We start from the raw sequence: 14,912 nt of genomic DNA on the forward strand, positions 1-14,912 counted from the left end.
TGCTGTCACATATAACAGTGACAGCGTGAGCCGATGATGGGAGAGTTGTCCCTTCATCCGGCGACTGTTCAATTGTAAAAAAAAAAAATGTACATATTCATATACACAATACATACTCGCCCAACACCTAATCGCCGACGCCCGCGTCTCCTGCAAGCAATCAACAATAATAAACCAACATGTACTCCCTGTCCGCCATAGTCCTTTTAATAACGAGTGTCTCACGACGATCTCACGTGTAGAAAAGTCACATTGCGAGATTTGACTGCTCTACCCGGCCACTGACAGGAGGTGATCGCTCCCGCAGTGTGTCTGAGTCGCCGCAAGAGTTCACCGGAGTACATCAGCTGATCAGCTCCGGTGCTCTCACTTGCGGCACCGCTGCGTGAGATAATTCTCACGTAGCGATGCCGTAAGTGACAGCATTGGAGCTGATGAACTCCGGTGAACTCTTGCTGTAGCGCAGTGATACACTGGATCTGTGACATACCAGAAGATGGTTCTCACCTGCCCCTTTATATTTTCCAGTACTTGATCAGCAGACCAGTGATATTTACATGGGGCTTAGTGGAGCGCTATGTCTCGTTTTTTCAATGTGTTACAGATTGGCCCTGCTGGTGTTAGACCAGTTGGCAGATATTCCAGGGAGCTAAAGATCTTCCTTGAAAGTAATGATACGGAGCAGATTTATGTCTGAAGTAAAGGCTTTTTTTTCCCACGCGTTGATTGGTGCCAAGCTCAGGGGATATGAAAGTCCGTTTTAATGAAGCCTCAGTAATCCGTCCATGTCGTGTGTGCGCTCCAGTAATGTCTTCTACAGGGTCCTGAACTGAGAGGTCAGTCTCTTGCTGCATTTTTCCATTTCTGAAACTGTGTGTTTGTCATCCTCTTCCCTGATGTTGATGATTCAGATGATTCAGCTCTCTGCCCACTTGCTTTTTGCCTCCGTGTAAGTGATTTATAAGGAATGATAATAACATACTGTAGATTATCAATTGTTCATAGTTTCCAAGGAGACTCCGGTCACACAGACCTGGTCCCAGGAAAGGCAGTGTATCTTTACCTCCTGCAGCCCAAACTTTACCACGACTGCTGATTATGGGACTTGTGTTCTCCAGTCATAGCACCGCTCTCTACGGGCACCACATAAATAACACAAAAGTCATCGGCATTTATCTTCTGCAGAGGCAGTACTGGTCATCTGGCCATAGCCGAGTTTGCCTCAGTCATGGAGTAACCCTGGTCTAACTCTTAGTACAGATTTCTTTCAATTCAACTGTAGACAAGGATTGTGACGTTTTTGGAAGAAGGCAGATACATTTATTTTTTAACTCTGTACAAGCCCCTTGTAATCACATCATTAAAACCATTTGTCTAATATTGTGTTACAGCTTTCTATCATAGCTGCGATGCTCTGCGTATCATAGGGACACCTTTCTAGCATGGCTGCGATGCTTTGCGTGTGATGACACTTTTCTATCATAGCTAGTGTTACAGATGCTCTTCCCAACTCGCCCCACAAGACAAGACAGCCGTATACCTGTATCACCCCTCAAGACCGGCCATATACCTGTATCACCCCTGAAGACCGGCCGTATACACAGAGCACCCCTCAAGACTGGCTGTATACACAGAGCACCCCACAAGACCGGCTGTATACAGGGAGCACCCCTCAAGACCGGCCGTATACAGGGAGCACCCCTCAAGACCGGCCGTATACACGGAGCACCCCTCAAGACTGGCCGTATACACGGAGCACCCCTCGGGACTGGCCGTATACACGGAGCACCCCTCAAGACTGGCCGTATACACGGGGCACCCCTCAAGACTGGCCGTATACACGGGGCACCCCTCAAGACTGGCCGTATACACGGGGCACCCCTCAAGACTGGCCGTATACACGGGGCACCCCTCAAGACTGGCCGTATACACGGGGCACCCCTCAAGACTGGCCGTATACACGGGGCACCCCTCAAGACTGGCCGTATACACGGGGCACCCCTCAAGACTGGCCGTATACACGGGGCACCCCTCAAGACTGGCCGTATACACGGGGCACCCCTCAAGACTGGCCGTATACACGGAGCACCCCTCAAGACTGGCCGTATACACGGAGCACCCCTCAAGACACGTTTATTGATTAGACTGGCAGAACTGCAGATGACTGGCATGTGTGGCAGAGAGTACGAGGGCAGGTCAATACGCCATCAGTCTGCGAAGAGCTGATGGCACTCTAACTGCAGCAATTCATGTTTGTCTTCTGAAAAACAAGGCACAGTCATATTTTATGACTTTAGGGACAGATGCTCTTGTTGTAGCTTCTTGATTTCGGCCATGTTCAACATCCCAGTTTTATTGATAAATATGGCAGAAAGTTCTCTAGAGAAGAGTCCTGTGTGACTACAGAGACTGCGCAGCTGGTGCCTGATTCTGTTTGACGACCAGAGATGAAGGCTCCTCTTGCCGCTCGCTTTCCTTGTTGTCGCAGGTATCCGTGGCCCAGTTATGATTCCATATATTATTAATGCTGCAGTTTTTTTCCTTTCCAAGAATATTTATAGAAGTAATCCCATCTTTACCAGGATGCATGTCATAGTGTATAATAAAGAAAACTCGGCACTCAACTGCTAGAATATTTTTTGGGATTTTTTTATGCAACCAGAAAATAGACGTTTTGGCCTCACTGGCCTTCATCAGTAACAGACTGCAGTATAGTAGTTAATCGCATTCAGTGCGATAATAGAAGTGACACCATAGTCACTTTAAATGTGCCTGATCATGCCCAGCGCCTAGTCTTTATTATTCATGTATGGTGTGGGGCCCTACTTGAGCACCTTCTGAAGTTGTGCATACGCTGTTTTTCCTTTGCATGTCATAGTGTAGACATCCTATAGTGTGGCACAGGAGATGGCCCTGCCCTGTATAAAGCCCCCCAGATTCTGACAACAGATCTCTGACATTTAGCTCGGTGAGGGGGCAGTAAACGTCGTTCACTGGAGAGCATGACCAGGACATGGCTGCACTTCGGGTGCTGTGGTGAATGGAGTTGATTTTAGTGTATGATCAGAACAATCTTGTTTTTTTTTTTTCTTGATCTGCAAATTTTCGAAAGGTGAAATATCACATGAATGAAGCTGTAAGACTTGCACTAAGTCTAGACACTCATTATGTGGGTGCAAGCCAATGTGACCAAGACGGCGCCTGCAACGTCTCCCTACTCCTGACACAATGCTGCACCGCCTCCTTCTGCTTTCTCCATGCAGCACTACTGCCAGGTGGAGCAGCTGTGGTTTGTTCCTCCTTCACAACACGATCATCATTCAGCGTCCTAATATTGTAAAAAGCTTTTTATTAATAATGTGCCCCATGCTCACGTGCTGTGCTTCCCTGGAGGGAGTAGATGTGTCATGCAGTGAGTCTTGGAGACTATTGTACAGGTGAAATGTAGGTCAGAGATAATCCCCCCCCCCTCCCCCATTCTCATTTATCAGCAGATCTTGCTTAATTTTTTTGTGGATTTGGATGGATCAGAGATACTTCAACTAGGAGCTGACCGCAACTGTTGCTTCTAGTACCAGCCGCCTTCTGCTTTTATGTTGGCTTGTTAGAGCTGCACTTCAGCAAATAATCCTTAAGACTGGAATAAAGAAAAACGAGACCACAGTATGAGAAAGGATGTCTGACACTTCATAAAATGTGTGAATAAGGTCCTGGGAAAGAGAGGAAGACGGGGAAGAAAGAGTGAGAGGTATCTAAGCGTAGTAGATGAGTCCATTCTGCTTGGTGAGAAAAGTACAACTTCAAACTTGCTCACCTGGTGTGGTTTTGCATGGAGGCACAACACTGGGAAAAGTTTGCAAACAAGGGTGATCCTTCCACTGGTGTGCTGCCCGTCTGTAATAGCATGGAGATAATTTTCCTCTTCGAGAGAGAAATTTTCCTACACGTGATATTGACAATAAAGAAGTTTCAGGACGCTTCCTTCAGAGGATCCTCAACCCAATTTGGAGCAAGAGGGTTATATAGCCTCTTATATAGTGATAACCTGATGAAGGCCTACATGGCCGAAACGCGTTGTGATTTTTTTTTTTTATAGCAAGAAATGTTTTAATGTTTTTATTGTCTTTTATAAAATTTTGCATTTTACCTAGCCAATAAAATATCATCTGATTCAACATCAGAGATACTTAGTTCTTTGGCTATATAACCCTCTAGCTCCAAATTGGGATAAGGATCCTCTGAAGGAAGCGCCCTGAAACTACTTTATTCGCAACTTCATAAAATGTAGTATCACTCGTAAGAAGGGCATGAAGACCCCAAGCTGCCTCCTTGTCACTAATGATCAAGGCCACAAAGTGGCTGCTTCCCTGGGGGGGGGGGACAGACGATGGGCAACAGGCATAACCTGACTGCTTAGGTGCAGTGATCGGGATATTATAGAGGGACAGATCAGTGTATATATAATTGGATGTATGATGATGTTTTCTTTCCTCAGGCCCCACCTTGCTCCTCACCAGTGACAACATCAAGCAGCGTCTGGGCTCGGCAGCTCTCGACAGGTCCGTACTGATGTCATTTTGTGTCTCAACCTATTCCTCTAAATTAGTGTTTCCCAAACTCCAGTCCTCACAGCCCCCAACAGGTCATGTTTTCAGGATTTCCTTAGTATTTCACAGGTGATGGAAGTATCATCAAGGCATGAGGAATTCTCTCACATGTGTAACACTGTTGGGGTCCGCGAGGGACTGGAGTTTGGGAACCACTGCTCTAAATACACTCATGGAAGGCAAATATCAGTCCTTAGTGAGGACTGAATACCCTACCGGTGCACAGAAGGCCTGTGCTGTACTATTGTTGCTCCCATGTGGTCAGCAGTGTGGCTGTATGACTTTGCTGTCTTCTGCTCTAAGAATAGAGAATTGAGAAATCTCTGCCCCGTCTGCTGGGATCAGAGCCCGTTTCATTGGCAGATGCATCCATAATGTGCAATGGAATCCTTTGGCTTCTACTAAGTGTCCACCCATCCTGTGATCGGCTGTGACACATCCACATGGCTTCATCCAGCGATAGTCTTCATGTGATCGTCTCTTGTTTTATATTTGGCAGTGTCCACGAGTACAGACTTTCCAGTTGGCTGGGCCAACAAGAAGACATCCACCGAATTGTCCTGTATCAGTCTGACTATTATCTCACGCCATGGACCCAGCGCTGTATTCGACAAGCTGATTGCATCCTTATCGTGGGGGTGGGAGAGCAGGAGCCCACTGTTGGGGAGGTAAGGGCAGAAATATGCCAGGACTTTTAACTTGCCAACTTCATGGGTAAATACTGGGAACTCTTAAGTGAAGGTACTGGTCATATAGATTAATGAAATGGCAAAACATTGTGTACTCCTGTCTGACCCTCAGGCTATGTGCACACGTAGCAGAAAATTTCTCCTTCGTCTCATTGGGGGACACAGAGACTGTGGGTGTGTGCTTCTGCCGTCTGGAGGCTGACACTAAGTATACAAAAAAAGAGTTAGCTCCTCCTCCGCCGCATACACCCTCGCCCCCAGACCGGGCGTAACTCAGTTTTTTGCTTAGTGTCTGATGGAGGCACACGCAGTCTGGAGCTCCAGACTAGATTTTTTTTTTTTGCTTTCTTTTCTATGAAGATATGACAGGGGCGACGGATCCTATAGAGAGGGTCCGATCTCCCCAAATCATCAACTGGCGACCACGTGTGAGTAACCCTCCACGTGTTTCTCTCCCGCACCGAGGGACACATCTGGGACTTTTCCCCAGACTACCATTTTTCTTTTTTATTTTGTAAAGAGGTGGCAACGCATCCTGATAAGAGGATTCGGTTTCCCCATAACTTCAACGGGCGAGCACGTGTGAGCGACCCTCCACGTTGTTCCTCTCCTGCAACGCGATTAATTGAGGCCCCTTCCTCCCCTAGGTAGTGAGTCCAGGGGTTGAGTTGGAGGCGCAGGTGAGCTGAGGGATTGATGTTTCGTCCCCATTCCAGAATCCTCCCCCTCCCTGCCGGGGATGGAGTTGAGAGCACCCCAAGAGAGCCCCCACGGCGTACCTATGGGTGAGTGGAAGGCCCTGCTCACCTTTGATCAATGGGGAGGTCCGCCTCTCTCCTGGCACCGCAGGTACCCGGTGCTGCCCCCGGCGAGTAACGCCGCACGCCGGAGTGCAGCCGGAAGCCCCGGCGGCGGCCGCGGCCCCCGCTGCATGAGGAAGTCCGTGGGTATCGCGCGAGGCTCCGCCCGCCGACTTCCGGTGGTAGCCGGAAGACCCGCCCACTAACTTCCGGTACGGCTCAGCCCAGGGGGTGGAGAGCGGGGGCGCATACAGTACCGGAGCGGAGACTCCCGACCCCCCTCCCCCCTCGCATTTCCGCGGTCGTTCGACAGGAGTGGAACGTTACCTGTGGGTGAGTGCAACCCCGTTTCGAGAGCCGCACTGGTACTCAGGGAAGGGGTTACCCTCCTCCTTCTGCCCTACCTTCAAGCTTGGGCAATATGTCTGGCAAAGGGAAAGCTCACTCTTTCCTATACGCTGTTTGCGTTTCCTGTGGGGTCAGGCTGCCAAAGGCGCAGGCGGTTAAATTTTGTGAAGCCTGCGAGTCGGAGCGTGCCCAGGAGCCTCCCACTGTTTCAGAGCCCAGAGGTCAGGACCCCCCGGAATGGGTGGTATCTTTATCAGATTCTATGTTGTCCCTTACAAGGGCAATTGAATCCCTTCGAGGCCCGGGCAGGGACAAGGATGGTGGTCTGCCAGCGGAAGACAGCTCGTCCACGTCTCAGGACCCTCCGATCGTTAGAGGCCGCTCCAGTTCCAGACAAGCTCATGGCAAAAGAGCTCGTTCCCCGTCGGCCGGGCCCTCCGGGGCTTCGGCGGCGGGTATTAGGGCATCTCGTTCCCCATCGCTGAGCTCAGGGAGCGATCAGGATGAGGGTGAGGAGGAGGATGCCTGGAATCTAGAAAGTCTGGGGTACCAAGACTCGGTGGACAGCCTCATTGAGGCAGTCAATCAGACATTAGAGATCGAGGACGATGTGTCCACGGTCTCAGGTCATAAGGTCTCCTTCAAGAAAACCAGGCGACCACATAGAAGGTTTGCCACGCATCCGGAGTTTGAGGATCTAGTCCAAAAACATAGAGAACACCCGGATAAGCGTTTTGCAATGCAAAAAGCGCTGCAAGCAAAGTATCCGTTTCCTCCTGAGCTCCATAAAGGATGGGTGGAGTCGCCAGTAGTGGACCCACCGGTATCACGATTAGCATCAAGGTCGCTATTGTCGATACCCAGTGTTTCTTCCATCAAGGACCCAACTGATCGCCTCCTAGAGGGGCTTGCCCGCTCAGTGTATGAGGCAGCAGGATCGGCTCTGGCCCCCTCCTTTGCGGCAACTTGGGTGGCTAAGGCCATGGTTTCATGGGCGGACGCTCTGCATAAGGCCCTCCAAGACAGGGATCTGCCCGCGGAGGTCTTGGAAGTTGCAAATCAGATATCAGGAGCGAGTGAGTATCTCATCAGCACCTCACTGGACGCGGCCGAGTGTTCGGCTGTGGCAGCAGCAAATGCTATCGCCATTAGGCGAGCATTATGGCTGAGGTTGTGGAAAGCGGATTCTATCTCTAAAAAATCCTTAACCTCATTGCCTTTCCAGGGCAATCGGTTGTTCGGTGAGAAGCTTGAGAAGCTTATCTCAGAAGCCACAGGGGGGAGAAGTAGTTTCCTCCCGCAGCAGAGGAGTTGCCCGGCATTCAGGCAAACGCAGAGGCGTTTTCGGCCTTTTCGTAGCCCCTGGGGGGGGACTTCGGCCAGGGCATCCTCCTCCGCAAACAATGGCCAGAGTAGGGAAAGGCAAACCTCTTACAGAGCCAATCCGCTGGGTAGAGGCCGAGGCCGTTTGCCCAGGGCGAGGGGGGCCAGATCCCAAAAGCCTCCGGCAAAATGACTCGAGGCGCTTCGTACCTACGGACGACAGAGTGAGCGGACGCCTACTAGGGTTCAGCCACGTTTGGGTCGCAGTGGCACGCGACACTTGGGTGGCGGAATTGATATCGTCCGGGTACAAGATAGTTTGTCGGACTCCCGCCACATCGATTCTTCCGTTCCCGACTTTCTGGGACAGAATCGCAGGCGGAAGGTTTGTTACAGGCCATAATGACGCTTCAGCGCAAAGGGGTCATTGTCCCAGTGCCGCAAGGCGAAGAGACGCAGGGTTTTTACTCCAACCTGTTTTCGGTCCCCAAAAAAGACGGGACTGTGAGGCCGGTACTGGATTTAAAGATCCTGAACGGATTCATCAGGGTCAGGCGGTTCCGGATGGAGTCCCTCCGCTCGGTCATTGCAGCCATGGATCCAGGGGAATTCCTGGCCTCGATCGATGTGCAGGATGCATATCTACACATTCCGATATTTCCTCCACACCAGAGGTTCGTGCGTTTTGCGATCGGAGGGCGACATTTCCAATTTGTGGCTCTGCCCTTCGGTTTGGCCACTGCCCCCAGAGTCTTTACGAAGATAATGGCGGTGGTTATGGCCATCCTGCATGCACGGGGCATAACGGTACTACCGTACCTGGACGACCTTTTGGTAAAGGGTCCGTCGTTTCAAGCGTGCCAGAGGAATGTCAGTATCACTCTGGATACCCTGGCCCGTCTAGGCTGGTTGATCAATCGAAACAAATCGTCCTTGGTTCCAGCCCAGAGAATCGTATTCCTAGGCATGGTTTTCGACACCTCCCGGGGGCTGGTGATCCTCCCTCAGGACAAGGCGCGAAGGATCAAGCACTGGGTACGGAACCTTCTACAGCCAGGCACCAGATCCATCAGGTACGGCATGAGTGTGTTGGGCAGAATGGTGGCGGCGATGGAGGCAATCCCGTTTGCCCTGTTCCATCTCCGTCCGCTTCAGCATGTGCTCTTGTCAGCATGGGACCGGGGGCTGCTGTCTCTCAATCATCAGTGCAAGTTGCTTCCGCCGGTCCGGCGATCACTCCAATGGTGGACTCGCGACTCGTCTCTGGTCCAGGGGAAACCTTTTCCCCCGGAACAGTGGTTGGTGGTGACGACCGATGCAAGCCTGCATGGTTGAGGAGCAGTTTTCCAGAGTCACACAGCCCAGGGGAGGTGGTCCATTCGGGAGATAAATCTCCCGATCAACATTCTGGAGATACGGGCAATACGATTGGCCCTGCAACATTTTCAGCGGTTGCTGAGACACCGGCCGGTGCGCATTCAGTCGGACAATGCTACAGCAGTAGCATATGTCAACCATCAAGGGGGCACGCGCAGCCAGGCAGCCATGCGCGAGGTTGGGCTGGTACTGCGTTGGGCAGAGAAGAACCACGTGGTAATTTCAGCAGTGCACATTCCGGGAGTCGAAAACTGGGCGGCAGATTTTCTCAGCCGACAGGGGGTCACGGCAGGGGAATGGTCCCTGCATCCCGAGGTCTTTCAACAGATCTGCCAACGGTGGGGGACACCAGACGTGGACCTTATGGCATCCAGAGAGAACGCCAAAGTACAAAGGTTTGTCGCTCGATCCCTCGACCCGCAGGCAATCGCAGCAGACGCTCTGGTGCTTCCGTGGAGACAGTTTCGTCTCCCGTACTTATTTCCCCCGCTGCCTCTGCTCCCAAGAGTCATCAGAAAAATAAGGAGATAGAAGGTTCCAGCAATTCTGGTGGCCCCAGACTGGCCCCGGCGGGCCTGGTATGCAGATCTGGTTCAACTAGTGGTGGACGTACCTTGGCGTCTCCCAGATCGGCCGGACTTACTGTCCCAGGGGCCGATCTGCCATCCGAACTTAGGGGCCCTGTGTTTGACGGTGTGGCCATTGAATCTTGGCTGTTAACACAGGCAGGATTCAGGCGCGATGTAGCGGCCACGATGGCGAGTGCCCGGAAGCCTTCCTCGGCGAAAGTATATCACCGGACTTGGGAAGTTTTTTTCCGTTGGTGTAGGGATCGCGGAGTGGCTCCTCTAGTTTTTTCGATCCCCAATGTACTGGCTTTTCTGCAGGCAGGGCTGGACGCAGGATTGGCTCAGAGTTCGCTCAGAACGCAAATCTCGGCCCTGTCGGTGCTTTTCCAACGAAAGGTCGCTTCCGTCTGGCAGGTTAGGACGTTTATGCAGGGGGTCGCACATTTAGTACCCCCCTATAAGGCGCCGACGGAATCATGGGACCTGAACTTGGTGCTCAGAGCCCTTCAGGAGGCTCCTTTCGAACCATTGCAAGAAGTCTCCTTACCTTACCTGTCCAGAAAGGTCGTTTTTCTGGTTGCTATAACGTCTATTAGGCGGGTTTCGGAATTGGCGGCCTTATCTTGTAAACCGCCGTTCCTAACCTTTTATAAAGATAAGGTAGTTTTAAGGCCAGCTCCTCCCTTCTTGCCGAAGGTTGTGTCTGCGTTCCATATCAACGAAGACATTGTCTTACCCTCGTTTTGCCCGGCACCGGTGCACAGGGTAGAAAAGGCATTGCACACCCTGGATCTGGTAAGAGCGCTTAGGAGGTATGTGACAAGGACAGCACCATTCCGCCAGACAGACTCTCTATTCGTGATTCCAGAAGGGCGGCGGAAGGGGCTCGCTGCGTCCAAAGCGACTTTGGCCAGATGGGTTCGCCTGACGATCCAAGAATCTTATGAAATCAGTGGCACGCCGGTTCCGGCAGGGATCAAGGCACACTCGGCTCGAGCAGTGGGTGCCTCATGGGCACTGCGACACCAAGCTTCAGCGGAACAGGTGTGCAAAGCAGCTACCTGGTCCAGTTTGCATACGTTTGTCAAACATTATAACGTACATACCCAGGCATCCTCGGATGCAAGCCTGGGAAGAAAGATTCTCCAGGCAGCAGTTGCGCACCTCTAATCAGGGGCGCAAATTAGCATGGATTGGGTGAGCTAAGATCCCGCCCAGAGGACTGCTTTAGAACGTCCCACAGTCTCTGTGTCCCCCAATGAGACGAAGGAGAAACATGGATTTTTGTGAGTACTCACCGTAAAATCCTTTTCTCCGAGACGCTCATTGGGGGACACAGCACCCACCCTATTAGCCAGTTGGCATTTACTTATTTTTGAGTTATACAAATCCTTGTGTAGGGTTTAGGGTGGCCCCTTTTTCAGACATATAATTTCTTGCCTGAGTTTAAGGCGCGTTCTCCTACTGCTTATGCACTAAACTGAGTTACGCCCGGTCTGGGGGCGAGGGTGTATGCGGCGGAGGAGGAGCTAACTCTTTTTTTGTATACTTAGTGTCAGCCTCCAGACGGCAGAAGCACACACCCACAGTCTCTGTGTCCCCCAATGAGCGTCTCGGAGAAAAGGATTTTACGGTGAGTACTCACAAAAATCCATGTTTCTGCTTAAAAACCGGACTCCCTTCCCAGAAACCGCACGTTTTTTTTTCTGCGCGTCTTCCGCTCGTTTTCTGCGTGGTTTTTGCGCAAAAAACGCGCGTTTTTTATGCGTTTTTTTCCGCGTGGTTCCAGACCCATAGAAATAGCCAGAAATGCGGAAAAATCCGCAAAATTAATGAGCATGCTTCGGTTTTTACTGCGAAGCGGTTTTTTCGCAGTAAAAACGCATCAATATGCACAAAAATTGAAAAATGCATAGAAATGAATGGGAAGCTTATTTTTAGCGTTTTTATAGTGGATTTATTGGCAAATCCGCTAAAAAAACGCTGTGTGCACAGTCTCAAGGCTCTCCCCAAACATCCGCACAAATATACATCTAGCCAGACGCTCAGCCCACATATACAGATATAATTCTCAGTAAATTAATATTTCTTCCATGACACGGCAGGATGGTGTGTTGATACATGCGGCTCCATAGTAGCCGTTGTGACAAGTCAGCCGTTTTATATCGGTACTTTATCTGCCGGGTATAGAATGAATGTCCTTGGCCATTTCTAAGTGAAATATTGGTTTGATTTCCACTTTATGGAAGATCCTGCCCAGACGTGCACAGACCACATGTAATCAGCGGAGAGCTCAGCTTCTCAGAGCCAGATATGCTGCGTGTCTAGCAAGGCTCAGTGCTGAGGGAGGCGGGGGTGTATATTAGGACAAATTGTATTCAGTCACAGACTTGTACAAATTAAATTAACCGTTTAAAGACCATCACATTGTACCCCTAATAAGCATGGCCCAGACTGTGAAGATGGAAGTGAAAATGGATATATGAGAGAATACCTTCCAGCATTTTGGGGTCTCTGTAAGAGATATCTACTTGTTTTCTCATAATTGACAATTAAAATAAGAGACTCTCATTCTAGTGAAACGCATTACTTAATTTTACTTTTTTTTTTCCTTATGTATATAAGCTTGAAAAAATGTTGGAGAACACAGCCGTCCGGGCTCAAAAACAGTTGATTCTCCTCCATAAAGAGGATGGCCCCCCACCGTCCCGCACTGTAGAGTGGCTTAATATGAGGAGCTGGTGTTCAGGTCATCTGCACCTCTGTTGTCCTCACAGAGTTTTCTCCAAGAGAAGTCTGCCAAAGCTGGTAAGAACTTTTCATGCAAACTTTTATGATTGTTTGCTTGGACCTTCCAACAGTGGATGTGTGATGGTAAGAAGTGGTGGGAAAGTGTATTCCTCCTATGGTGGTTGTGTGGATTAATGATTTAAAGGTTTATGGTGTTTTCAATTCTGCATCTCTTTCAAAGGGTTTCTGACTTTTTTGGTGTGGGGAAAAAGCGCATATTTGATTGTAAGCCAAATTAGTAAACCATGTACGCCATTTTGAGGAAATCATCCCAAAAATAGCTAATACTACAAGACAAAAATAAAGAAAAGTGATTTAAATAAATCACAAGTGATGAATTGGGGCCTGTGTCTGTCACTCGGCAAATCTCCACTTTAAAAAAAAAATATATATATATATATATATTCTCGTTCAGGACCTGGCAGTAAATTCGGTTTTCTATTAGACCTTTTTTCCCATAGCACAGACCAGCCGAGATCTGAGCTGCCGGCTGCACTAAACTGCACAGCGTCCTGCTGGTCGCTCTTAGCTGCTGACTTCATTGCAGGAGTGATTGCTGCACTCTGACGCTCATCCCTGTACGGATGACTGCAGCCTAGGAGCCAGACGCTGCTCAGGTTATTTCATCTCACAGCACAAACCATGGTCTGTCCATGCTGCAAGTTAATGTCAAAATCTGTAACAGAGTGACTAAGGCTACTTTCACACATCAGGTATTCGGCGTCAGGCGCGATCCGGCGTCGTGCCGGAATGCCGGATCCGGCAAATGTTTTGTAAAACCTGATGTGCCGGATCTGGTTTTCTGCCGGATCCGTCTTGTTCTTGACAGACAAAACCGGATCCGTCTCATCCGGTTCATCCGTTTTTCTATCCGTTTTTCGACGGATTACGCCGGATCTGGTTTTTAAAATTGTCCCTTGTGGCCTTCCGAACGGGATTGGCTACTGGAAAACTAGATATAGCATGTTCCTACAGCCCTTCTTTGACAGGTTGTAGAGGAGAAAGTGCAGGTTGGAGAGAAGAGCAAGTTACTGGCGAAGATGGATGTTGTCATTGGAAATATTACCACTAGAAGTTCTGTGACGGTTTCAGTAATGAGGGACAATTTTGCACTATACTTTATGTCACCTCAAGGCAGAGTACACTGGCAGGATGACAGAGTGTGAAAGATTTGTGCCCTAACCAAACTTGTGTACCTTCTGGACCAACAGTATATACCTTTGCCAACCAAAGTTGGCTATCTTGTCATGGTCTTACTATTTTTAGCTTTAGGCCACAGGTGTGTACCTGGTTGTGTTTTATGCAAAGTATTTCACCTTTTAACAAAAGTTGTGTACATTGTTAGGAAATCACCAACAATAAACACAACTTTTCAGGTGAAATACTTTGCTTCAAACACAACCAGGAACACAACTGTGGCAAAAAGCTAAAATTTACCCACAGTTATATACCTGGTTTTGAATACCTTTTTACCTTTTAAATACCCTGTATTTAACCTTTTTTTTAAACATATTTCGCTGCAGAAAGAAATGACAGACAACCAGTGTAAACAATAATTTAACTTTTATTTAAAATATTTTTTTTTGTGTAAACTGTTTTTAAAGTTAAAAAAACTTTTTTAATAAAGGTTTGAAACCAACCAAATGGGCATTTTTATTACAAAAAAAACATTATAACTCGGTGTAGTGTGGGGTGGAAATACTGCTGGAGGGGCTGCGGGACACTTCGACAATGGGAGTGTGGAGAGAGGACTGGGATCGTGGTGGGGAAGGAACAGTTAGAGGTGATGGTGTGGAAAAAGCTACAGAATGGGTGGACATGTGGGAGGCAGAAGAGGTGGTGGGCGGTGGAGTGGAGGGTTGGGCAGGGACTGTAGGAGCAGATGTTGATGGAAAGTTGTATGGGGAAGGAGTTTGGTACGGGGAAGGAGTTTGGTACGGGGAAGGAGTTTGGTGCGGGGCAGGTTGCTGGAAGTGGGGAGATGTCTGGTACTGGGGAGGTTGCTGGTACTGGGAAGGTTGCTGGTACTGGTGAGGTTGCTGGTATGTAATAGGAGGGGGAGGATGGAAAGTGGCTGGAGGGGGTGCAGATGTAATAGGAGGGGGAGGATGGAAAGTGGCTGGAGGGGGTGCAGATGTAATAGGAGGGGGAGGATGGAAAGTGGCTGGAGGGGGTGCAGGTGGAGGAACTACAGTGGTGGGAGGTGGAGGTTGGGAGGTAACCTGCTGTAGAGCACCGTGGCACGAATGCATTACATGCATCTGCTGGGTAGGAGATAGTGTTGCCATGCGCTCCACAACAGACCTGAAAAAGGTGTGGTTTGGCGAAGATCTTACTTCTGAATGCATGGTTTGCAGAAGTGTCTTCACCTCCAGAATGCTGGAGTTGATCTGCTGAAAGCCTGCGGAG

The 14,912-nt window shown here is 49.5% G+C and overlaps 1 protein-coding gene and 1 long non-coding RNA gene across 4 annotated transcripts in view; one reads left to right on the plus strand and one right to left on the minus strand.

Annotated features, from left to right (window-relative positions):
* Nucleotides 1-14,912, plus strand: part of PNPLA7 (patatin like domain 7, lysophospholipase) — a 339,713-nt gene that overhangs the window by 288,735 nt on the left and 36,066 nt on the right. For all 3 annotated transcript variants that reach the window (XM_073558322.1, XM_073558321.1, XM_073558323.1), the window contains 3 exons: nt 4,496-4,559; nt 5,107-5,275; nt 12,339-12,521. In XM_073558322.1, the coding sequence (XP_073414423.1) occupies nt 4,496-4,559; nt 5,107-5,275; nt 12,339-12,521 (416 nt within the window). The remainder of the gene's footprint in view (nt 1-4,495; nt 4,560-5,106; nt 5,276-12,338; nt 12,522-14,912) is intronic.
* Nucleotides 1-14,912, minus strand: part of LOC141068773 (uncharacterized) — a 37,337-nt gene that overhangs the window by 15,756 nt on the left and 6,669 nt on the right. The gene's annotated exons all lie outside the window — the stretch shown is intronic.

Source organism: Dendrobates tinctorius, unplaced genomic scaffold (assembly GCF_039654945.1).
Source record: "Dendrobates tinctorius isolate UK_male_01 unplaced genomic scaffold, ASM3965494v1 ptg000013l, whole genome shotgun sequence".
Classification (NCBI taxonomy): domain Eukaryota; kingdom Metazoa; phylum Chordata; class Amphibia; order Anura; family Dendrobatidae; genus Dendrobates; species Dendrobates tinctorius.